Source organism: Pelodiscus sinensis, chromosome 13 (genome assembly GCF_049634645.1).
Source record: "Pelodiscus sinensis isolate JC-2024 chromosome 13, ASM4963464v1, whole genome shotgun sequence".
Taxonomy (NCBI): domain Eukaryota; kingdom Metazoa; phylum Chordata; order Testudines; family Trionychidae; genus Pelodiscus; species Pelodiscus sinensis.
This window is the reverse complement of record NC_134723.1, coordinates 26565011-26589178: the sequence shown is the minus strand read 5'-3', so window position 1 is coordinate 26589178 and position 24168 is coordinate 26565011. Positions and strand designations below refer to the sequence as shown.

General features: G+C 42.0%; 2 protein-coding genes and 1 long non-coding RNA gene across 4 annotated transcripts in view; 1 reads left to right on the top strand and 2 right to left on the bottom strand.

Annotated features, from left to right (window-relative positions):
* PGK1 (phosphoglycerate kinase 1) overlaps positions 1-606 on the bottom strand; it is a 25021-nt gene extending 24415 nt beyond the window's left edge. The window contains exon 1 of the mRNA XM_006136196.3: positions 432-606. Within this exon, the coding sequence (XP_006136258.2) occupies positions 432-496 (65 nt within the window). The 5' untranslated portion in view covers positions 497-606. The remainder of the gene's footprint in view (positions 1-431) is intronic.
* Positions 1-24168, top strand: part of LOC142831234 (uncharacterized) — a 27823-nt gene extending 3655 nt beyond the window's left edge. The window contains exons 2-3 of the long non-coding RNA XR_012906905.1: positions 22735-22791; positions 24012-24168. This is a non-coding gene — a long non-coding RNA (uncharacterized LOC142831234). The remainder of the gene's footprint in view (positions 1-22734; positions 22792-24011) is intronic.
* The window catches only part of ATP7A (ATPase copper transporting alpha), a 64448-nt gene continuing 47469 nt past the window's right edge, over positions 7190-24168 (bottom strand). Inside the window, exons 7-23 of one of the 2 annotated variants that reach the window (XM_075940899.1) lie at positions 23011-23172; positions 22279-22355; positions 21834-22059; positions 20898-21131; positions 20310-20401; positions 19827-19954; positions 19479-19633; positions 18996-19130; positions 16696-16890; positions 16319-16501; positions 15748-15961; positions 14123-14269; positions 13605-13747; positions 12953-13156; positions 12120-12237; positions 11456-11558; positions 7190-10863 (exon numbers count right to left, since the gene is read on the bottom strand). In XM_075940899.1, coding sequence (XP_075797014.1) covers positions 10590-10863; positions 11456-11558; positions 12120-12237; positions 12953-13156; positions 13605-13747; positions 14123-14269; positions 15748-15961; positions 16319-16501; positions 16696-16890; positions 18996-19130; positions 19479-19633; positions 19827-19954; positions 20310-20401; positions 20898-21131; positions 21834-22059; positions 22279-22355; positions 23011-23172 — 2790 coding nt within the window. In that variant the 3' untranslated portion in view covers positions 7190-10589. The remainder of the gene's footprint in view (positions 10864-11455; positions 11559-12119; positions 12238-12952; positions 13157-13604; positions 13748-14122; positions 14270-15747; positions 15962-16318; positions 16502-16695; positions 16891-18995; positions 19131-19478; positions 19634-19826; positions 19955-20309; positions 20402-20897; positions 21132-21833; positions 22060-22278; positions 22356-23010; positions 23173-24168) is intronic. The other variant, XM_075940900.1, reaches the window with a different exon arrangement.

The window sequence follows — 24168 nt, the reverse complement described above, 5'->3', positions numbered from 1 at the left end:
GGGGCAAGGGGGGGGGGTGTTTCTGGCCCTCGTGGCTGCGGAGAAAGCCTGGGGCACGTGCCCCGCGCTAACGGAAAACAGAATCTGGACTCTGGCTCAAAAACTAGGCGCTCCAGGCACCCAATCGTGGGGGGGGGGGGGGGGCGCTGTGTGGCGATGTGTGAGCGCCTGGCTGCGCTCGGTGAGGTGCCATTCTCAGGGCTTGCCCTGCCCGAAGGCCGCCCTGCCCTCCCGGGAAGGCCGGGAGCTGGAGGCCGCAGCAGCCCCGCCTCACACATGGGCCGGCCTCGCCCGCGGCGGCGGCCCCGTTCTGGGGGTGGGGTGGCAGGCGGCGCGTTCGGGCCCCCCGTGGGCGGGCAGGAGCCGCGGCTGGTTCGCCCTCGGCTAAGCGCCCCAGCGCAGGGCCCTGCCCGGCCCAAGCGGCTTCTCACCTCATGATCACCCGCTTGCCCTTCACGTCCACCTTGTCCAAGGTGAGCTTGGTGGAGAGAGACATGGTGCCCGCAGCCGGCTCTGTCCTGCCCTACGCGCCCGGGATCCGCCGCCTCAGATACCCTCCCAGCCGCAGCACCGCGCTCTGCTCTGCGCCCGCCCGGGTCACCTCGGCGCGGCTGCAGAGCGGGCCCCGCCCCCGCCCTGCGCTCATTGGGCGCCCTGCCGCGTCGAGCTAGGCCAATGGCCGAGTTGCCTGTCAATCCAGGAGAAGCGGCCGCCTCCCTGTGAGGCTGAGCCGGCAAGGTTGGATGGTCACGTCCTGCACGGAGCAGTAGCTCGGCCAGGGGCGGGTCTGGCTCGGAGTGGTGCGGCCTGGAGTCCCCTCCCTTTCCCCCGCAGCTGCCCGAGGGGGGCTGTGGACGAGAGGGCGGGACAGGGGTTTGGGCCGCCTAAGGCAGGAGCAGGCTGGGCTGTTACACCCTTTGGGCTCAGGCTTGGGGGAGACAAGCTGGTCTTCCTTGGGCGCGCTCCTCGTGGTGGCAGAGCAGCCTTGGAGCACCGCTGAGCACTTCTGGCGCTGGGTGGGGTGGCTGGGCCCTGCTCCAGGCAGAGCTATTACCTCACCCGCTTTGAAAGAAGCTAAGAGCAGCAGCTTGAAGGAAATGGGGCTTTGCATTGCCAGGGCTGGACCCCCTTGTGACATCCCACCACGCACAATAAGACTTTGTCTACACTCGCGGCTTCTTGTGCAAGGAATATGCACATGAGGTTAAGCATGGAATAGCGCTGAGCCTCATTTGCATACCTAACAAGCCACCATTTTTTTCAGAAGAGGCTCTTCCGCAAGGAGGAGCATCTACACTGCCCCTTCGTGTGCAAGAAAAATCCTCTTGCCCAATACCGTTCTTCCTGTCAGGTAATAGGTGTAACGGCATTGAGCAAGCAGGTTTTTCTTGCACAAGAAGGGGCAGTGTAGACACTCCTTCTTGCACAAGAGCCTCGTCTGAAAAAAATGGTGGCTTATTAGGTATGCAAATGAGGATCGGCAATATTCCACTCTTAGCCTCATTTGCATATTACTCGCAAGAAGCCACAAGTGTAGACATAGCCTAAATGTTTGGGAGATTCTGTTCAGGGTGATGAGCAGTGTGTAAAGACCCTCAGAGAGATCACAGGCTTACAGACTCCAGCCTAAAACAGAGAGGGGTAGCCCATTTGCTGGCACCTGTGTGAACTCAGAATAGAATCAATTCAGCCACTTTTCAGAACTGGCACTGGATGTACAAAAGGATTAATGCTTAATACTAAATACCTTCAGGTAAGGGTGGGGACAAAGGTGGTCTACCATTTACTTGATTAAAACTTCTGTTGGTGCAAGCTTTCTAGCTCCCTACAGTTCTGCAGGTGTCTAGCCAAAGATGTTCATATGCAAAACAAGTTTTCAGGTATTACACATTAATATGGCCACAGCTCTGTAGCTAGAGTTCAAAAAGGTATATACTCCTGAGATAATCTTGCCTGCCATTCATGCCACATTTCTAATATTATGTTGTCTATATAAATTCAAAGCACTCACCAAATATGCACAGAATCCATTATGTACTTTATCTTATGTCTTAGCATTTTCAAGACCATCTAGTTTTCATTTATTTTTAGGATTCTAAGCACCATAAAAATCATGTTCTTTCTGTCCTCAGGTGGAAACTAGGAGGATGAATCAGCAGAAAATACTAACAGTGTATGATGACTCCTTTTACCATGTGGGGCTGATGACTACACTGTCTGTGGAACAGTACAAGGAAAAACAGTAACATTCAAGGATGGCAATATCATTTGAAATGTGTACACAAACAGTTATTTTCCCATCACACTCACAATATACCTAGATCAGTGGTCGCCAACCTTTTTTAGGCACAAGATCACCTTTTGAATTTAAAACAGCCTAGGATCTACCTCAAACCCTAATACTCTGCCCAACCCCTTCACTGTGGCCCTAACTCTGTAAAGATGGGGTGCAGGAGAAGGGGACAGAGTGACATCAGCACCTCCCTGCCTCTGTCTCTGCCACCCTGCACAACAAGCAGGAGGCTCCCAGGGGGCAGCTGTAAGGCTTTGGGCAATAGCAGTAGGCAAGGGGCACCTGAAGTGCCTCCCAGCCAAACCAGTTAGGATCATCTGTCAGAGGCTACAAGATCTACCTTATAGACTAACAGATGTATTGGAGCCTAAGCTTTCGTGGGCAAAGACCTGAGATCAGAGTGATTTGTCCTTGGAGCGGTCCACTAGAGACACTAGTAAGCATTGCGATTCGCGGAAGGCTCAAGTTTTATCTATGTAAAAGGCGAGTGCTCTGTAAACGTCAAGGGAATGCAGGGTTGCTTCTCGTGACGAGGCATGCGGTTTGGGATAGAAGGAAGAGAGAATGATTGGTTTGTTGATATGGAATTCAGAACACACTTTGGGAATGAAGGCTGGGTGAGGTTGTAGAATAACGCTGTCTTTGTTAAAAGTAGTATCCGGAGATACTGCAATCAAAGCTGCAAGCACACTGACTCTGCGCGCAGATGTAATGGCAGGTGGAAAAAACACTTTGTCATTATTGAGAGTAGTGAAGCGGCCAATGGTTCGAAAGGTGTTTGAGTAAGGGTGTTCAGAACTAGATCCAAGTTCCAGCTAAGGGCCTGCGAGGCAGATTAAGGTTGGCCAACCCTTCAAGGAATCTCTTGGTGGTCGGGTGGGCGAATTCAGAGGTCATGGAGTGTCGGAAGGCCGTAATTGCCACAAGGTGTATACTTTGAGGGAGGCGATGGCTAATCCTGACTGCTTTAAGGAGAGGATGTATTCAAAGATTTGATGCAGGCGTGCTGCATATGGGTCAAGATGTTTAGTAATACACCAGGAGACAAACCTGCGCTAATTGTGGAGTTAAGTGGAACGCGTATCCTTTCTGCTACGCATCAAGACCTCTTTAACTTGTGTGGAGCAGAGATCTTTGGATTTGCAGAACCAACTAAGAACCAAGCTATCAGGTGCAGGATATGGGGCTGAGGGTGTAGGAGGGTGCTGTGGTCCTGGGTCAGAAGATCACGGAGTTTGTGAAGGGGACATGGTGGGTACAAAGACATTTGGTAGAGAAAAGGAAACCACAGCTGGCGAGCCCAGGAGGGCGCTATGAACATCACCTTGGCTCTGTCCCTATTGTTCTTCTCGAGGACCCTGGGAATGAGTGTGATGCGGGGAAATGCATATAGAAGAGGGCCAACTCAGTTGAGAAAAAAGGCATCTCCTAGGGATCCCTGGCCAATGCCTGCTCTGGGAACAGTAATGTCGGCACTTTGAATTTTTGTAGGTGGCAAAGAGGTCTATTAGGGGAAAACCCCAAAGGTGAAAGATACATTGGAGAATGTCGTGTCGAAGTTCCTATTCATGATCTGGTGCAAAAAGTCTGCTTAGAGAGTCTGCAGCAGCATTGTTGATGCCAGGTAAGCAAGATGCAATTAGAATGTGCTTGTTGCAAATGCACCAATTCCAGAGGTGCACTACTTTTGTGCAAAGGGAGCAGGAGTACGTGCCCTGTTGGTGATTCGTGTAATACATCATGGCGATGTTGTTGATAAGTATTCTGAAAGTGGTGTCGTGAGTATGTGTCTGGTAGTGCTTACAGGTGTTGAAAACCACCCTTGAGTTCCAGGATGTTTATGTGAAAGGTTGCTTCTCGTGGTGTCCATTGACCCTGAACTGACAAACCGTTCATAAGGGAGGGTCTGTAGTAATGTGAGCAGACGGTTGAGGCCGATGAAATGGGACTCCTGCAAGGAGATTGCGTGGCTCAGTCCACTATCTGAGGGAAGTTATAATAGCAGAGGGAGGAGTCACTCTTTTGTGGATATGGTGCCTTTTGGGAGTATACACAAATTCTACCCAGTCCTGGAGGCAGTGAAAGTGCAGTCATGCATGATGGACTACATATGTTGTGGCAGCCATATGACCCATAAGTTGTAGGTATGTAAGAATCAGAACTGTAGGACTCATAGTAACTACTGCGACAAAGTCTTGGATAGCTTGGAATCTTTGAATAGGTAAGTAAGCACGTGCTGTGGTAGAATCGAGGCGAGCACCTATGAATTCCAAGGTTTGGGATGGCTTGAGCATGGATTTCTGGTCTTTGATGATCAGACTAAGAGATTCGAATGTCTGTCTGGCTATAAGTATCATACGGCATTTTTCCTCTGAAGACAGGCCCTTTATGAGGCAGTTATCGAAGTAGGGGAAAATTATAACACCCCATCAACATAGGTGCATTGCTACTACCGCGAGCATTTTCGAAAACATTCTGGGTGTGGCAGAAACACTGAAAAGGAGCACTCAGTACTGGAAGTGCTTTACACCAACTGTGAATCGAAGAAACTGCCTGTGAGCGGGGTGGATAGTGATATGAAAATAAGCATCCTGAAGGTCAAGGACTGCAAACCAATCCTGTTGTCTAACATTGGGATTATAGATGCAAGAGTTACCATTTTGAACCAGTCTTTGAAGGTAACAGTTGAGTTTCCAGAGATCAAGTATAGGTCTCCACCCTCCTGTTTTTTCTGGGTGAGGAAGTAGTGGGAATAGAAGTCTTTGCTTCTGAACTTGTCTGGTACACTTTCTACCACTCTGGTGGAGAGGAGTTGACAGACCTCCTGTTTTAGTAGATCCTCGTGAGAAGGGTCCCTGAAGAGGGTCGGGGTGGATGGGGTGTTTGGAAGTAGAGAAGAAAGGGATGGTATAGCCATATGAGACGATTTCTATAACCCAAAAATCAGATGTGATGGTGGACCAATAATAGTAAAAAGGTCTGAAGTGGTGGTGGAAATTGTGAACTACGTGATCATGTGGGTGTGCAACTGGGAGGATTTGAGAGCCCTTGACCAGGAAGTCAAATCTGCTGTTTGTTTGATGGTTGGTCAGAAGTACAGTTGGGTCTGAGTACCTCTTTGTAGGATCAGAGCCTGAGAGTGACACAGGTAAGTTTTGAAACTGCTCTGAGTTTTTTCATAAATATTTCATGGCCAACAATGCCCTTCACACACATTCAGAGAGGCAGGGATAAAATGTGCATGATAGTGAAAAAACAACCAATCGCAGGAAGGGGAACAGAAGGAAGCTTCCACAAACATTTAGAAGGGAGAACTGCTTTGGTGGAGAGGTTTATTTTTCAGAAAACAATAATAGAATGTGTCTAACACTTTGCTATTAGTTTAAATTCTGTGTTTGGGAGATTATGCTGCGAAAGTCAGCAGATTAGCCAGTGAACTCAATGGAAACCCCCAACCCCATTGCCTGTCATTTTTACGTCCTTGCACCTTTCATTCTGAGCATTTTGAGTAACTGCAGCCATCATTCTGGCCATGCACAGGAGCTGCAGAGATCTAGATTTTAGACAAACCCTGATCAGAACAAAGAGGTGCCACTAGCACACACAGGGGCGTTCATGTTAAATTTCTTCTCTGTTTGGATGCCTAAACAATTTTATGCTACAGGTTGTACCTCCACTAACTGGGACTCCCTGTTCCAGAAACATCTGTGGTCTGGCATAGACCATGGATGTTCCTGGACCAGGGTCCAGGAAGAGGGGGGTCTGGCGGTGGGGCAGGAGCACCATAAGGGGCTCTGGTTACTCAGCTGGGAGCCAAGTGTGGGGGAGAGAGGGGAGGACAGATGGCATGGTGGGGAGTTCTGGTCCCAGCGGAGCTCCCTGGCTCCAGCAGCCAGGGGAGCTCTAGCCTGGCGACAGCTGTGGACCTCCGGCCCCGACCCCAACAGCAGTCAGGGAGCTCTGGCTGAGTTCTGGTTCCGGAGACCAGGGAACTCCAGTTTCAGCAGCAGCAGCCAGGGAGATCTAGCCCAGGAGGCAGAGCTCTGGCCCCATTCCTCCCTCTGCCCCAGCCACAGAGCTCCAGCCCCAGCTATGGAGACAGAGAACTGCAGAGCTCTGCCCTGGCTGTGCAGATGTGGCCATGGTGCTCTAGCCCTGACATTAGCGGGGCTGGAGAGAGCCCTGGGGGGCTGAGGCAGCAGCAGGGACAGGCTATAGCCCTAGTCTGGTAACAGCACAGCCATGAGTGGAAGGACCTTCCCTGGTCTGGCAAATCCCCTCGTTCAGGACCAGTCAGTTCCCAAAAGTGGACCAGTGAGGTCCAACCTGTAATTAGTATTATTGCAGACTGAAACCTCTCATTTACATGGTCGGCCCATATCCAAAATAAACTGATACCTTTTACCAAGGATCTCAGTGGGCATAACCAACATTAATTGACCATGACCCTTAGCATCCCAGCCCATTTTACAGCAGAAAGGTGAATGGCAGAAAGGTGAAAGTACTTGGCCAAGATCATAATTGTAGCAGACCACTGGCAGACCCGACAATAAAAATAAATCCCAATTCACATTATAACACATTCCCAAATAAGAGGGTCACCTATGAAACTGAAAGAGGGAGAAAGCTAGAAACAGTATATGGTGCCTGCCAGACACAGGGTTCTATAATGTCCATGGTTTACATGTGACTATTCAAATATGCTACAAAGCAACTGATTTAGGCCAATGAAGAATCCTTTGTAATGATCACATATTTTAAGTGTGTTAGTGAAGCACAGCAATTCAGAGATTAGCAAGCAGTCAAGTGTAGCTGGCAATTATATTTTTTCACCTCTACAACAGGAGTATTAGAAATGGAATTCCAGAAATCACTTTAAAAACAAGACATTGAACATAACATTTTAACAACCTTATAATTATAAAGTTGAAGGCACAATCTTGATAGAATTATAAATGCAATATTACATACTCATAGGCATAAATTTAAAGAGACATAACAGTACTACAATTAATATTTCACAGAATTGTTCATTGTTCTTTTTCTGTTACCAAACTTAATAAAAAGATTTCTCTCAAGTTAAAAATATTTGGCTGGAACTTCTGGTTTCTTAATCAAACATTTAAATATTCTTATTGGCTCATGTAATTAAACATTGCCCTGCTTCTGTTCTGACTCTGTTGGTTTTACAGCTCCTTTTGGCATGAAATTGATTACATGTATGACACACACTTATATCATTTGTAAAAAAGTGTACTGATAAATCCAATGTAAATTTCAGACAGTGATTATTATTAGCTTTTTTTGTGTGTTTTTTAAAATAAACCAGAGATCTTACAGGAAATAATAATAAACCAGAGATCTAACAACAGTACAGGAAATAATAATAAATAAGCTAGTCTGATGCATAGTTTCATTTGTAACTGAGTATTTTAAAATGGTTTTGTTGATGTATAACTACAGGATTTTAAGATCTCCATAGAGACAATTACAATTTATTTACAGAAAAAAATAGCACATTTACATTTTGCAATCATTTTACCTTTTATGCTATTTCACCTACATTGTACATTCAAACTGGAAAACATTTTGGTTCATCTTCAAGCACAACATGAAATATTTTATTCACAAGGCATCAATGTAAACATTCAAAAATTTCAGCGAGCCCCCCCCCCCCCCATAAAGACATTTACTGGGAAAAAACTCTGTTTAAAAAAAAAAAAAAAAAGACGCAGATTTTCTGGACCATATATACAAAACTAAGCATTTCAATGCGTTGTGTATTCATTCAAGTACAAATCAAATTTCCAGTCACCTGATTAAAACAAGCGATTCCTTAGTATTGGATACCACTGTGCATGTGAAGTAACTGGATAAAAAGAATTTAAAACCAGGACTTGTTCCAAGTGACCATTCTCCGTTCCTGCACTGAAAGTCATAATTTTGATATTTTCCCATGCAACAGATGTCATAAACACAGGATTATGAATCTGTTCCTGTTCCGATAAATCAGTGGCAAAATTCTGGTTTTTAAATAGGACAGGGTCCAATTATATTCATTGCAGGATCAAGCAGAATACAACCAATTATTAGCATAATTCAAAAACAAGTTCTCCTGCATAAAGAAAGTCTGCTGCCATGTGAAAAGTGCTCTTTGAGAAAATAAATCATGCACAACTCTCCCTATTGCACCTGTTCAATCTTGCCCAAAATGAAGGTAGGTGAAAAACAAAACTAGAATCATGGAATCAATTTATGTGATCTTAAAGCAGTGAATGCTACATGGCAGTATTTTATTGGTTTCTAGATAACAATTCATCCATTAATCATAAATACCTTTGTTGTTCAAGACTGAGAACAACACATAATAGAATGTCTTTACTATGGCATAAATTAAAGTTTCCTAACACCAAAATAGACAAATATAGCTATAATCTAGATGAAGAAATATTTCAATTTTATCAGTTTATGATCACATGAACAAAATGCCTGAATGAAAATTTGATGTTTTCCTACTCCTAATTTTTTCCTTAATGTGGAAACAACAAAAAGTTATACATTGCACTCAGCATTATGATGTGTGTGAAATGCTCACATTGTGGATTAGACTTTATAGTGTAATTCCTCATCATTGTTTACCTAGGAAATAAGTCAATAGGTCTCCGAGTAAAGGGATTCAAGAATATTTGCAGATTAGCCAATACTCCAGAAAGGTAAATGGGTGATAAACACTAAGATGCTTTCTCAGTGAGAAATTTCATTTGTAATATTTATGATTAATAATAAAAAAAAATCTTATTTTGAGAATTCAGTACTGTGACCAGTAATGGTGGACCAAATCCACAAAGTCTGGATCTGAATATTCCCAAATTGAGGTGGTTGGGAGAATAGGGTTCTGGTTCAGGGCTTGGTAGACTATAAACATCTTTATAAGCAACTGACATTATGTCCGTAGGTAGTAAATAGTGTTACACACAGTTTGCTCTACTTAAGCATGAAGTATAACTGTAAAGATTATAATGACAGATCTTGAAACATTAGCATGAATCAGTGCAGTTCATTTAAAGGGAATTGGCAGGTGGTGGTAACTAACAATAGCTACTTTAAAGGCTAAAGAAGTTTTTTAAAAGCCCAATAATTCAGATAGTAACATACCCTGTCACTTCTTTAGACAAGCATTCGAGAAATCTCAGGTGGTGTGTTTTCTGGGCTCTCAGAGGCAAGGGACAAGACTTAGCAACCCTTTCTGTGCCTTCTAGAACAGGGATGAGCAATAATTTTTGAAGGGGGATCACTTCAGAAATTTTCAAAGTGGTCGCGGACCACAAGGGGCAGGGCCTTGGAGGAAGGGGTGTGGTCTTTAAATAGAAAAAAGTGTAAGGGCTCCCACTTTCCCTGCAACTCCCAAGCAATGTGGCAGGCAGGGAGCTGCAAGCCCTTTCAATTGCTTCTATTAAAAGGGCTCACATCTTAGCAGCCGCCGGGAAGACAGGAGCCCTTTAATAGAAGCAATTGAAAGGGCTCATGCATCCCCAGCTCCCAGGCAACGCATTAGGGATCTGGCCCGCTGACAGGCTCTTGCCCAGCCCTGTTCTAGAAGATAAATTCAGTAGCAGGAGTGTATTGAGACAGATATACAGAGAAAGGACAGAAGTCAATCACAGAGATGATGGGGGAAAATAAACCTAAACCTCTTCAGTTCTCTCTCTTCATATTACTAGGATCCAGGGAGTAGAATGGCAGGGCACTTGATTATAAAATAATATTAAGATTTTGCAGGACAATTTCTTGTCTGGAGTAGGTTATAAATGAGAGAAATCCCAAGAGTTATTCAATAAGGCACATCTATTTGCAAATGAAGAGCACTTTCAGCGTTTACAGCTGTGATCATTAACATCTTTGATCCACAAATGTCTTAACCAAGCTACACCTCAAAAAATTGTTCCTAGTTGCCATTTGGTCAGTCCTCTACTCCATTTCTGGTTCCCCTGCAGGTTTTCTTAATTGTATTCCAGCATCTTATAGAAAAAAATGTGACATTAACAGCTTCTTAGTGACATTATTCAGCTTTACTTGCAGGCTCCAGCCACCATTCCTTCTTTCTTTGCTATAGCTAGTAAAAAATACTGGAAGTCCCTGCAAATAAATGGACCAGCTTCTGTGTTTAAAACATGAAAAAAATATTTTCTTTCTTGTACAATTGGACAATTAAAACCTAGAGAAGATATGAGGAAAATCCTTAAAACAAGTCAGACCTCCAGAATATATCAGTGCATCCAGAATTCTAGCCAACTTTTCATAATGCAGTGTCTTCCTCTCGGAAATCTCCCACCAGAAGTGAGTGCTTATCTGGTTCATTGAGAACTATGTTGCTGAGGGAGCGTTTATCTGAGAACAGGGAATTTATTGAGGCTCTACTATAACTGATGATTTGATTCATTAGGTTCAGTTTAGGAGAAGCTATCCCAGTTTCCTCAATTCCAACATGGACACTGATTTCTGAAGGGCTCTTCTGTCTCAGATGGTCACGGGCACTGTGTTCATATTTCTTGTAACTTGGTTTTTTGTAGCTAAGGAAAAAAATCCAGTATAAATTAATTGGCAGTAACTGTGCATAGAAACAACTCAATGTGGAAAGAAACTTACAGCAGATGCTCAATTAGAAATCACAACAGTTAATGCGCATAGCTTTTCATAATATGAATACATAGTGCAGTGTAAAAACTCCTAATTTCTCAACTGGCAACCAGGAACAGCCCCCTGCTCCAGCCCCGCAGGGTCAGGTGCTGGCCCTCCCATGTGGGAGAAGAAGTTGGTGGGGCCCCTTGTGCTTTGGGCTACTGACTCCTGCTGCCAGCATCTCCACGTGCGGGGGGGCAGGGGGATGCAGAGGGAGCTGTCAGTGTCAGTTCCAAAAGTGGGGAATGAGGGCAGAAGCCAGTAGCCCCAACTGCACGGGGGCTGGGAGTGCAAGCTGCACCCCCCTGCACGCTTGGGGCCGCTGTCTGTCCCCCGTCCACTCCCGGCAGGATACTGCTTAAACGGTTAACCAGTTAAACCTCAGGATTAACCAGTTAACTAATTAACAGGGATTTTACATCCCTTCTCTAAACTAAAACATCTGTGACTGCAAGTCAAAAATACAGAATTTTTCATACTTACAGCTTTAGCAACAGAGAAGAACACACAACAGAAACAGAAGAGGCAGCCATTGCAGCAGAGCCCATCCACGGCTGCAAAACAATACCAAGTGGCAGAAAGACACCTAGGAAAGAAACCAGCGCTGATTCCACATAAACCATATCAGAACAGGCTATTTCATCAGATACACTTTATACAGCCCAGCAAGCATCCCTATGGACATCTATACATGACATTTTAGTTGCACTTTAACACAGTAACGAACATGACTAAGATCTAGTGTGTGCAGAATAGGAGCACAGGTAGGAATAATCATTTTGTCATGTCTAGATTAGGATTTACAGCTATATTAGTTAAAATAGGTTATCTAGCACATGTTAAAATACAGATGAAGGTTCAAGTGCAAGCCATAGCTTGTTTCCCCTGCAGTAAAGGGTTCTCTTCGTAGCGTGAAAGCCATAGGTTTTCCCACATCAGTGAGCAAAATATTTCTTTTAAATAAATGTTGACATACAGACCACATCAATATTAATCCTACTACTCCTCAACCATCTCCCTAAAGGTAAAGAATTTTGTATTGATAATCACACAGACAAAAACTATGGATACTATTTTATGGAGAAAACATCACTGCAATTATCTATTAATCAAGCACAGAGTCAGTACTACGATGGAAAACACATACCAGCAGCTACAGGAATTCCCACAAGATTATAAATTAGAGCAAAGACAAAGTTGAACCGGATTGTTCTGACGGTCTTCCTGGATAAATCTATACTTGCCACCACATCTAACAAATCGTTCTGCAAATTAAAATGTTTGTAGGAAAAGTCAAAGAAAACTAATTGCACAAATTAAATGTTATTACATTACTGTGTTCAATGCTGAATACTGTAAGGTGGACGTTTCTAAAACAAGTCCCTCTCTACTAGGTGTTTTTAGCTTGTCAGTCCTTCCTCTCTTTTATACTTGTCCAGTGCCAATCGCAATAAGCGTTCTGAGTCCCTGGGCTTTGATGTAAAACAAATATTTTTACAACAACATCTGCTGGTGTTGCTACAATCGTTTGCCAGGGTTCCTATCAAACTCTGTTATTCAGTCATTTATAACCAGTCTGTGAAAATTCTTTGGCATACAGGAAGATGTGATCCTAGCAAAATAAAGTTTAATTTTCAATGTTCAATTCCTTCCCCAAAGGTCACCCTCATTTCTTCTCCTTTACCCATGCTGACACTTGCCACTGTTGCCAAGAAACATCCAGCAACAGAAATCTGGCTCTAGCTTCTTTCAAGAGCCAATGAACATCACACCCTCAGGAGACAGAGAAAGATCATTTCCTCCCTACTTCAATTCCATTGGCCTGTGGAGATGGAGCAAATTATCTTTGCAATTGTCCCCATCGGGCCAATGTCCGAGTGAGGGACTAAACTCAGGTCCCAGATAATGTCCTTCACTTCACTGCCTCTGGCACACCCCACCCTCTGTTCTTTTAGAAACAAGCTTAGTTCTATTACTTACCCTAATTAAGACGACATCTGCTGCCTCAATGGCTACATCAGTGCCTGTACCAATTGCAATTCCAACATTAGCCATGGCAAGAGCTGGGGAATCATTGATACCGTCTCCCACCATTGCTACCCGCTTGCCATCCTCCTGTAACTGCTTCACTTTGGCTACCTTGTGCGAGGGAAGAACCTCAGCAAATACTTTGGTGATGCCAACCTAATGTAAGAGAAAGAACAAAACGATCTTGCAACTTGGATCTTCAAGAATAATCTTTCTCCAATGATCAATACATTTTCATGCCAGCTATTGAAGTAGAGATACTTAGATTACTACTGAATGATCCCTCAAGCAATTAACTGATTGCATTATCACGGTTAAAAGGGACATCATCAAGCTAAAAGTCCTGGCCCAAATCTCATGGAAGAGGTGCAATACTCTGCAGTTGTACCTGCTTACAGAAAATAAACTATAAGTGTTTCTGTATTAATTTACTAACCTCTTAATTTTTTTACATTGTTGGTACTATTCACCTTCAACCAATTTTGGGAGACACTAAAACATGAGAGGAGATATTCCTTCCCCCTGCATAGAGTGCAGCCGGGTTCACTGAGAGAGTAGGGTAAATATCATGAAAAAAATGTGAGTTAGATATTCAGCAACTTACCTGAGAGGCAATATGTCTTGCTGTTTTATTGTTGTCTCCAGTCATCAGAACAACTTCTAAACCCATAGTCTTCAAAATGTGGACTGCCAGTTCAGCCTCAGGTTTCACTGTATCAGCAATAACTATCAAGCCACACAACATTCCTAATACAGACAGTACGAAAATGAATGTGTTCTTATTAAAGTTCTTTTCCCCAACCATAGCAGGCAGTGGGTTCTAGAAGACCCTCTCAGAGCTCAAAGTATTCCCCTCTTCTTCTTAGTCTCCTAACGTTTAAAAATCCTTATGGTGTGCCCAAACGTCTGTCCAGGTGACCTGAATGAAGCTCTGCCTTTCAAAACGTTATGAAAACTTTAAAGCTAGATACTCCTTTATGGTCACATGACTCTATAAAAAGCAAAGTATTTATTATTAATAATCCAAATGATTGTTTCAGGGTCAATTATTTTCCTCATCACTTTCTATTTAAATGCTCACACGTTAAACCCAAGAACACAGAAAAGGGACAACAATCTTACCATCAACAGCTACAAGTACTGCAGTGCAGCCTTTATGTTCATATTCAATCATGGCATTATCAATATCGCTTTTAAGAACAAGGCCATTTCTAGTCATCCATTCCCGGTTTCCAATGAGAACAGAGTACTTCTGATAATTCAAGGTAGCTGAAGGAAGAAAATGCAATCCTATCATCATGTGGATACATTTAAGTTGATCCAGACAAGAGTTCACTGGGCCCTGCTCTACACTAGAACTTAATTTAGAAATAACACTCCCAACCCCAAGGTCGAATTTATAAGAGGAGTGTCCACACTACGAAGCCCGTTATTTCACAATAACGCGCTAAGGAATTAAAAATCTGTACTCGTGCTTTTCATCAGCAGTAATGTGAATTCTGAAATAGCTATTTTGAACAGTAGTGTGTACATTCCAGTGTCGCTATTTCAAAATAATTACTCCCCAGTGTTTCCTGGGGCTCTAAGTCCAAGGTAGCGTGTCCACATTAACAGAGCCTGTCTCAGAGTAATTTCGAGGCTTCCTAGTAATGAGGACACGCTAGGTCGAATTTGTTGAATCGGAGTTAAGTCAAATGTAGTAATTTTGAAATAGTTTCCTAGTGTAGACATGGCCAGAGTGCTCAGACAGACTAGTGGCATCATTACCCAAAATCTAAACAATGCTTAGGAACATTTTTCTTTTTACCTGCCCCAAAGACCTTTCTTTTCCCAAAAGCCCTACAGTTGTAATATGGAGCAACACTACATAAATGTCCTATCTCTTCGCTCTAATACATATGAAAGTCATGATGTTAAGTCTCTTTTGAGCAAAGACTGGTCAACAGTGTAAGTATCATGAAGATTTCAGGTAGTGAACATCTTGAAAGCAGCAGTTTTAATGAAAACACAGAAGGGCACTGGGAGCGGACTCCTGTGTTCTATTCCAAACTATGACATCAATTATCTTTAGCACAGAAGTTTAAAATCTCTGTGATCAAACTGAAGGGTGCGTCTAGACTGCACCATTATTTCAGAATAACTAACATGATTCTGAAATAACAATGTGAGCTTCTACACAGTAGAGCTTATTCCAACTTCTGTAAACCTCATTCTTCTTCTGAAATAGTTATTTCGAAATAGCTGCAGCGGGGACACTCCACTGCTTCTATTTCAAAATAGCTCCTCACTAGGACCATTCTAAGTAATCTCTTCCCAGTGATTCCTGGGGCTCTAAATCGAGATAGTGCGTCCACGTTAGGGGAGCCTGCCTTCAACTACTTTTGAGGCTTCCCTGTAGTGTGGACACTCTATTTTGAAATAAGCTATTTCAGACTATATCTTCCAGAATATGTTATTCCAAAATAAGCATGCAGTGTAGATGTACCCTAAAAGAGCTCCTTTTAGCACACATCCCTTAGAGATATGTACCCATCAAGGACTCCATTTATTCCAGATGAATAAAATACATAGCTATTTAATTAAGTAAAGAGCAACTCCTCTGTGCCTTTAAGAGGATGCAGATCCAGTTCTTCAGAGGGGAAAGGTTAGTGACCCATGGCAGCCTCTCCCCACCAGCCTCCTCAACAAAAATCACCAGATCATCATTCTTGGCACAAATGTTTTTTTACACTCGTGTATCAACTTACTTGGCAACTGGGCATCAATAATCAAGGCAGGCTGCATTGATTCCTCAATGTTCTCATCAACTTTTATGAGGGTCATATTCTTAATATTATTTTCTTCAATCATCTCATTTCTCTTGTACAACAGTGCTTCAATATTGGTGACTTTACAGCTAATGCCACAGCCTGCGACTACCTGGAAATCTGTACAGGTTCCAAGGGTTTCTGACTCTAGTTCCTAAGAGAAAAAAAAATTGAACATTTTCTCAGAAATACAGAATCCAGCTGCATTTATAAGTGTGCCAACAGTGAATTACATCACACGCCAAGCTTAGAACATAAGCAGATAAAATGCAATTATCAAAACACAAGTTTTAAGTGCTGGGCTCTAGCATAGACAGTATCGAATCATTCAATGCTTTCATCATTTTCAACTTCCAGAATTCTCCAAGTAAAAGGCCACTTCAGTAAGCTACCTGCTTTCTAGTCAAGGTTATTCAGTCACACTGAGGCAATGCTGAAACAAAGCTCTACAGCAGAAGATCTCTCTCATTGCCAAATATTTTGCCCGTCTAAAAGAGTCTTGGTACAATACCTTCTTGCAGTATTTTGTTATTGCTGCTCCCAGAGGATGCTCACTGTTACTTTCAGCAGTCCCCACTATTGCCAAAATCTTATTACGTGGCATCTGATTACCCTCCACTAGAATCTTCACTTGCATCACTACTGGAGATCCATGGGTAATGGTTCCTGTTTTATCAAATACCACTACCTTTACCTGCAGCAAAACAGAAAGTTGCATTGTTACATGAAAGCTTCAACTGCAGAATAATTCAGACATCCAAAGTTAGTACCTAGACACCTACAGACAATTGGGATTTTAACTTTTGTGTTTGGAAACAAATGCAAAATACTGGCATGCAGAGTCCTACCATAATCTAAAGTCTTGAAAAAATAAATTGCATTGTTTACCTTATGAGCCATCTCTAGTGGCTCTCCACCTTTGATCAAGATGCCATTCTGGGCTCCTACCCCAGTGCCCACCATAACAGCTGTTGGGGTTGCTAATCCCAATGAGCAAGGACAGGCAATGCACAAAACTGTGATGGCAGCTTGGAAAGCAAAGCGGATTATCACTTCAGTTTTGGAAATACTCTTATTGTAACCCTGTGGACAGAGAAACACATTTTAGTAATAGAGTAAGATATCGTAAACTATGTATTCAACTATATATTTTCTTAGTTATAAAGGCATATTTAATTACATACAAAAATTATATTAAAGAATGCTAAAGTTACAAAGTAAAACTCTCAAAAGTTAGGAAGTATCAGAGGTCTGATTGTCCACACAACCTTATTCTGTTCTACAGAGCACAGACCTATCACATGCTATATTTTACTCATAAGACCCTTGCCTCATTTCATTTATTTTTTCAAACTAAAGAATGTAAGCCATGAGACTCTTTTAAACTGAACCATAATAAAGAATACCCTAGTCCAGGGGTAGGAAACCTCAGGTCCAGGGCCAGATGCGGCCCCCAGCTTGCCTGGATCCAGCCCCCAAGGCTCGAGAATCCCCCACATTGGGGAGCCCACGCTGGTGCTCCAGCCCCTATGCCACCCACCCACAGAGCTGGAGCAAACAAAAATCTACTAGCCCGGCCCCCCAGGCTCTGGCATGCAAGGGGAATGTGAGGAGTGTCTTTCTCCTTCTCAGTCAGGAGCGTCTCACTTTGTCTCTTTATGCAACCCCCAACTGATTTTCCTGTGGGTCAGCAGTCCCCGACCTAAAAATGGTTTCCCACCCTGCTCTAATCACTACCAGCAGGGCCGACAGTCTCGCTGGGACCCTGGGCAAAGGGGAGGCACCCTGCTCCACGCCCTAGAAGAGACGGGGCTTGGGAAGAAGGGAGAGGGCTGTAGCTAGGCAGCCCTTTGCACTGCCAGGAGAATGCTGCGCCTCCGCCAGGCAGCCCTCAGTGCTGCCCAGAGCGCACCGCGTGGTGCTCTGGAAGTGATTTAAAAGGGCTTGGGGCTCTAGCTGCCGCTACCCTCTTTTGCATCACCCGGCCCTGAGGCAATTGCCCCCGCTCCTGTCAGCAGGCCTGATCACTACATATGGTAATTGTAAAGGATACTATGATGATTAATATCATATAAATAGTCTCCATTGGAATCTTCACCTGTATCCAATGTCAGAAAAAGTAATCAAGAAAGAAAATATCATCTTAACTGCCTGTGCAAATTAGGGCCCTAATCTTATACTGAGGTTCACCAGTGTGTAAAGCAGGGGTGGGGAACCCACAGCTCAATTGGCCAGATCCATTCCATTAATTGATTTAATCTGGCCCATGGGCCACACAAGTTCAACTCACCTGCTGGCGAGAGCAGGGATACGGAGGCTTGGGGCTTCTCACCGTGGCAGAGAGTGCCAGTGCTCACAGCTTCAGCCCCATGGGGGAAGCACTGAGTCTCAGTACACCCGCCATCTCCCCGCCCTCCCCAACACACGGCAGGAACTGCTGTGAATGCCAGCTTGCCCCCCTGGAAGGAAACACCAAGCCTGAACATGTGTGGCCTGCCATTAGATGTTTTTCTTTGGGTCAGTGGCCTGTGATACAAAAAAGGTTCCTGACCCCTAGTGTAAAGTCTATTGACTTAAAGTTGAATTTTTCATGGATCTGTGCCTGTAGATCCTGATGCAGAATTGTAACACAGATTGAAGAGACCATCTTTCCCAAAGGAAAGGAATTTGGACAATTCAAGGTTTTCGTAATGTCAAGTTACTATTTGATTTTAAAGAGTTAATAATTAGTTTAATAATTATGTAAACCAATTCAATATTTAAACTCTTTCAAGTTTGTAAATTCTATACTTTTTCAAAATAAAGTTCCTATGTAGGAATCTTTTTCATAGTGAAGCCCACAGTCCTAATCTGTATCAGACACTGCTAAGTAGTACGAGTAAGATTGCAGCCTATACTCAAAACAATATCTCCATAGCTGAATGGATATTAACAGTGGCAAGGATTCCTAGCAACTGCTTTCTAAGTAGTTTTAAATATTTTATAAAGATTTATTTAGCTGTGATGTGTTATATGACTTTGAAGTTTTCCTTTCATAAGCAAAACTACAGAAAAGCATTGCAGCATCTCAACAACTCTCTGGACAAGTGACAGAGAAGATATTCTAGGATGGAACTGTTGCGGTCAAGCAGATTCCTTTTAAACTTATTTAAAAACATTTAAGAAAGGGATTAAAAGAAGTTGCTTACCTGAAAATACGTTTCAACAATTTCAAAATTGACAAATCCAATTATAATCCAGGCAAAAAGGGTAACCACAGAGACAGCCACAATAAAAGGAACAAAATAGCCACTAAGCTTGTCTGCAAATTGCTGGATTGGAGCCTACACAGGACAAAATGCATAAATATTAATTCTGATCATGTGATACTCTCTTCCATTCTTTAAAGCACTAGTATAAACAGAGTTCATATATTTTAGCATATTCAACATAGACTTCTAATAAAACCTAGACAGTCTCTCAATAATTTTGACATGACTTTGGAGAATTAAGAGACTCAGAACTTTGAAGGTCTTGAGTTAAAAGTTTTTCCATTGATATCTTGAGTCTGCTTGATGTCTTGATTTTAAGACTTATGCTGAGGTCTAAAAGCCTTATGTGATTTGCTGAACAGAAGCTTAAATGAAGAGGCAGAAACAGTTTAAATCAATGTCACTATTCAGTGAAAGTACCTTTGAGGTTTGTGCCTCCTCCACAAGTTTGACAATCTGAGAGAGAGTTGTATCAGCTCCAACGTGGGTTGCAGAAATCAGTAGTGACCCATTCTGATTAATAGAACCTGCAATAACTGTACTGCCAGGTTTTTTAATCACAGGCATTGCTTCACCTATATAAAGACCAACAGCAGATATTAGTGTGGCAAATTCTTATTTTGACAGTATTATTTTTCCTACTGCTAACTAGTCCTAATATACAATTAGAAAACATGCAAACAAATTAGTGAACGTCAATCTCCCCTGTTCATTAAGTATTTGATACAAAGAAATATTTTTAAAATTTAATAAAAGCAAACAGCTTACCTGTGATGAGAGATTCATCTACCATAGATTGTCCTTCAATAACACGGCCATCCACTGGAAATTTGCCTCCTGGAATTACTTTGACAATGTCACCCCGTTGAACCAGTTCAACATCAACCTGCTCTTCACTGAGAAGGGTATATAGTATATTATAAAACATGGTTAGCAATATTATCAAGTAAAAAAAGCAATTGCCAGCAATTCATACTCTGCTAACTGACAAAGGGGTTTTTGTGATGGTTTATCCTTGTTTTATTATTTGTTTTTGAGTGCTTGCTAATTCTGAAAATCAGTTCAATTTCAAAGTGAAAATTAGCAAGACTCCACTATGGCAAAACGGAATGTTATCAGTTTTATTACATTATAATGTTACATCTGACAAACTCTTGTAAGGTGAATAAGTTACTGGTTGTGCACATCTTCAGCAAGGAAAAAGTGTTAGTTCGAAAACAAACAAAAGAAAGGAAGGACAAAGGAAAATACCTCAAAAGAACGTTGTCTGGGCCTAGGTTAACAACAGTTGCTTCTGTAGCTTGCAGTGAAATTAGTCTTGCAAGGGCTTCCGATGTTTTACCCTAGAATATGAATTCACACATTTCCCTTTGATCATGCTATCAACAAAAAAAAATCAATCACAGGCTAAACAAATACATTCAATACAATTCATCCTTTAAAAACAATTCCTTCATGTAAACGGACTAGAATTAATAAATTTGACATTTTAATAGTAATTTTCAAAATAGCTTAAAATCATTTTGTAACATGAACAAATGATAAGCAATCAGGATCACACTTTTCCATGTGATTTCATTTTAACACATGCACAAATCCTACAGCCACACCCGTACAGTTTCTTGCAATTTGTAGATGTGACACTTTACTCTAAATAAAATTTAGAAAATACAACATTCAGTCTTTCTTCTTTCTAGCTGTGATTTTGCTTGGTAAGTATTTCTTCTGTATCTCACTAACAAATTAATCAGTCATATTTGCTAGTGCAACCTCTCTGGAACATTTTATAGTATTTTTTTCATGCAAAACATATGAGCAAGTACTTTTATTTTACATTACCTTTGCCATATGCTCTAACCACCGACCCAATGCAATGAACACAAATAGCATAGGCGGTGTGTCGAAGAAGGTTACAGGATTCACTTTTGCTTTTTCACCCATTGCAACTAGAAGAATAACGAAGGAGTACACAAATGCAATGGTGGTTGCCAAAACAATCAGCACATCCATGTTAGCAGTTTTATGCTTCAGTGCCTTGTATGCTTGAATGTAGAAGTACCAGCCTCCAAATAACTGTAAGAACAAACCATGGCAACTGTATTTTACTCAAAAATACAAATGCAAAAATTACTGCTCTAAATATACTTGAATGAAAGAGTACACCTACACTGCAACTCTACTTTGAAATTATTAGTATTCCAAAATAACTTAGTCCGCGTCGACCCAGCAGGTAGTTATTTTGAAATAGTGTCAAAATACTGTCAAGCTGAGGACTTCTTACTCCGACTCCGGTAACTCTCATTGTATGAGGACTAAGAGAAGTAGAAGGAAGAGTGCTCTATTTCAAAATAAATTCTGTGTAGACACTCCCTATTTCAAAATGAGCTATTTTGAAATAAGCTATGCAACTGACGTAGCTCAATTTGCGTAGCTTATTTCGAATTAAGCCCTGCAATGTAGATGCACCCAAAGTGAAAGGCTTTTCTGTACACCTTTTTAAAATAATTCCTGCTAATAAGTTAAAACATTAATATTTCAATTGATATGAAGCACAAACATTCAGTTAGTATACTGCAAATAAAGGGAGCTCAAATAAAAAGAGACTAATAATTACAATGATAAAATAGAGACGATGATGAATCCAATTCTACTCCCACTGACGTCAAATGCACTCATTGATTTCAATAAGCATTTTGAATCAATGTTTATTATAAAAGACAATTTTTATTTGTGAATTTCTAAGTCAGCACACTGAAAATCACTGTTTTTACTCACCTGTACAGGGACACACAATAAAAAAGACAGCAAATTCATTACAGACAATCCTGGCAGGATCTGATGCTCCAAAAACATAGAAGAGTGATAGGTCTCCATTTCCTCCTTGCTCATGTTGCGATGCTTGTGAACATCTGAGAGGTGACTATCCATAACCATCATGTAAATCATCAGCAACATTACAGGAATACAGAAAAAGAGGCTCACAAGAAAGGATCGTTTCCACCTTAGATAAGGGGGAGGGGGAAATAATGAAAGTCTAACTTGTTTTGCAATTAACAGGTGACACAATCATGACACAGATAATATTCTAGCTATAATGTCTGCAGAGACCAACAATGTAACTTGTGAAAACTTCACTATTGATCACAAATAGCCTCAAGCTTAAAAAAAAAAATCAGATGAACATTTACACAGAATTTAAAACAGGTTCAGTAATACTTACTGTCTTATTTCCTGTTTGTGGTCTAGATGGCTAGCAGATCTGTCTTTCTTGACTAAAGAAGTCTCATAACCTAAATCCTAGAAAGAAATGTAGCAAGGATTTGATTTTATCCCAGGGTACGTCTACACTACAGTATAATTTAAAAATATGTTATTCGAAATAGCACACTGAATGGACACTGAATTGCATTGAACGCCAGCCGGAACCAAGTCCGGCAGGGCATCAGGTCAGGAGTTTATTTGTGTGGCTGCTGCCTGAGGCTATCTGAGGCTTGTGCTTAAAGGGACCCCCACCGCGGGCAGTTCTTAGCTTTCCCTGCTTGCTTGCATTTAGCTTGTTCTATTTGTACATTTAAAGTAATTCTTTCACTTTCCATGTCAAAAGGTACCTCAGAAATAGCTGTCAGATTTCAGTTTCAACTTGTTCTAAAATGCTCTTCTATCCTTTCCTTGCAAGGTACAGACAAAGTCACCAAGGACTACTGCTCTGCTGACATATGGAGTTTTCCTTACTGTAAGAACACCTGTATATTGACTCCTCTGCAGTGATGGTGGGAAGGATGGGTCAAAAACAAAGGGGACAGGATTTTGGCCTTGATAAACCTCTGTTCCATAACCATTACAGACCAAAAGTTCCTGTATTCCAAACTTTAGAACTCTGGGAAGCATACTGGATATTCTACACGATTTTCAGCAGCCTAGTGAAACAGTTTAATACCATAAAAGCACTTACCTCCAATATTCGTATAACATCTCGAGGACCAACAATCTCAGGGTCATATTTAATGTGTGCTTTGTTGGTTGCAAGAGCCACTGAGCTGTATAATACACCTTTCGTCTTCATAAGGGTAGATTCTATTTTATGTACACACGAGGCACACGTCATTCCTCTCACCTGTGAAACACAAATTCTTGCCTGTTATCAAAACCAAAGACTGATTTTAAAAAAATTAGTCAATACTTTTTCATCTATTACATACAGAGAATCTGAGAAGAATTAGGAAACCAAAAACTGTCCTTTTGTTATCTGAGCAATAGTATCCATTTATCAAAAAACAAAATTACCTTTTGAAATATACAGCTGTCTGACCAGCAGGTGGTACTGTGGTACTGTGGTTTGAACTTTGAATAACGTTAAAAAAGAACAAATGGTCTGGTAGCACTTTATAGACTAACAAAACATATAGATCAGTGGTCCCCAACCTTTTGGGGCTGCCAGTCCGGGTGGGGGCGGGGCCGCACATGTGCTGCACACCCGGGTACCCAGGGCGCAAGAATGGCTAGGGCTGGCCCTGGTCACTAGGCAGGCGTACATAAATGCCCCGGCAGGTGCTACGGCATCCGCGGGCACCACACTGGGGACCACTGATGTAAATGGTATCATGAACTTTCATGGGCACAGCCCACTTCTTCAGATGACAAAAGCTCATGATACCATCTACATGTTTTATTAGTCTATAAAGTGCTACTAGACCATTTGTTCTTTTTTAAGTTTATTCTATAATACAGACTAACTCGGCTACCCCCTGAAACTTCTGAATAATGTGTAGGTTATAGCATATCCACATATAGTTTGTAATATTTATCTTTAGGTTTTTCACGGCTGCTCATCACCATAGTATATGAGCAACTTTGTATCAAATTAGTTGCAATAACAAAGACTCTAGTGAAAGCATATAAATTGCATATCTTGACAGATGGTTGAAAGATTCTGAATGTATGTTTTCTATTTAGGGTCAACGTATAATTTCTAAAAAGACTGATGAGACTGTACACAGGTCAGAATATCTGTTTTTGTGTCCTTGCTAATATTCCAAGCTTTCAATAAAAGGCATGGGTTGAATACAATGGAAAAAGGTACATTTGCCATATGTTTGGGAGGTTGTTTCTA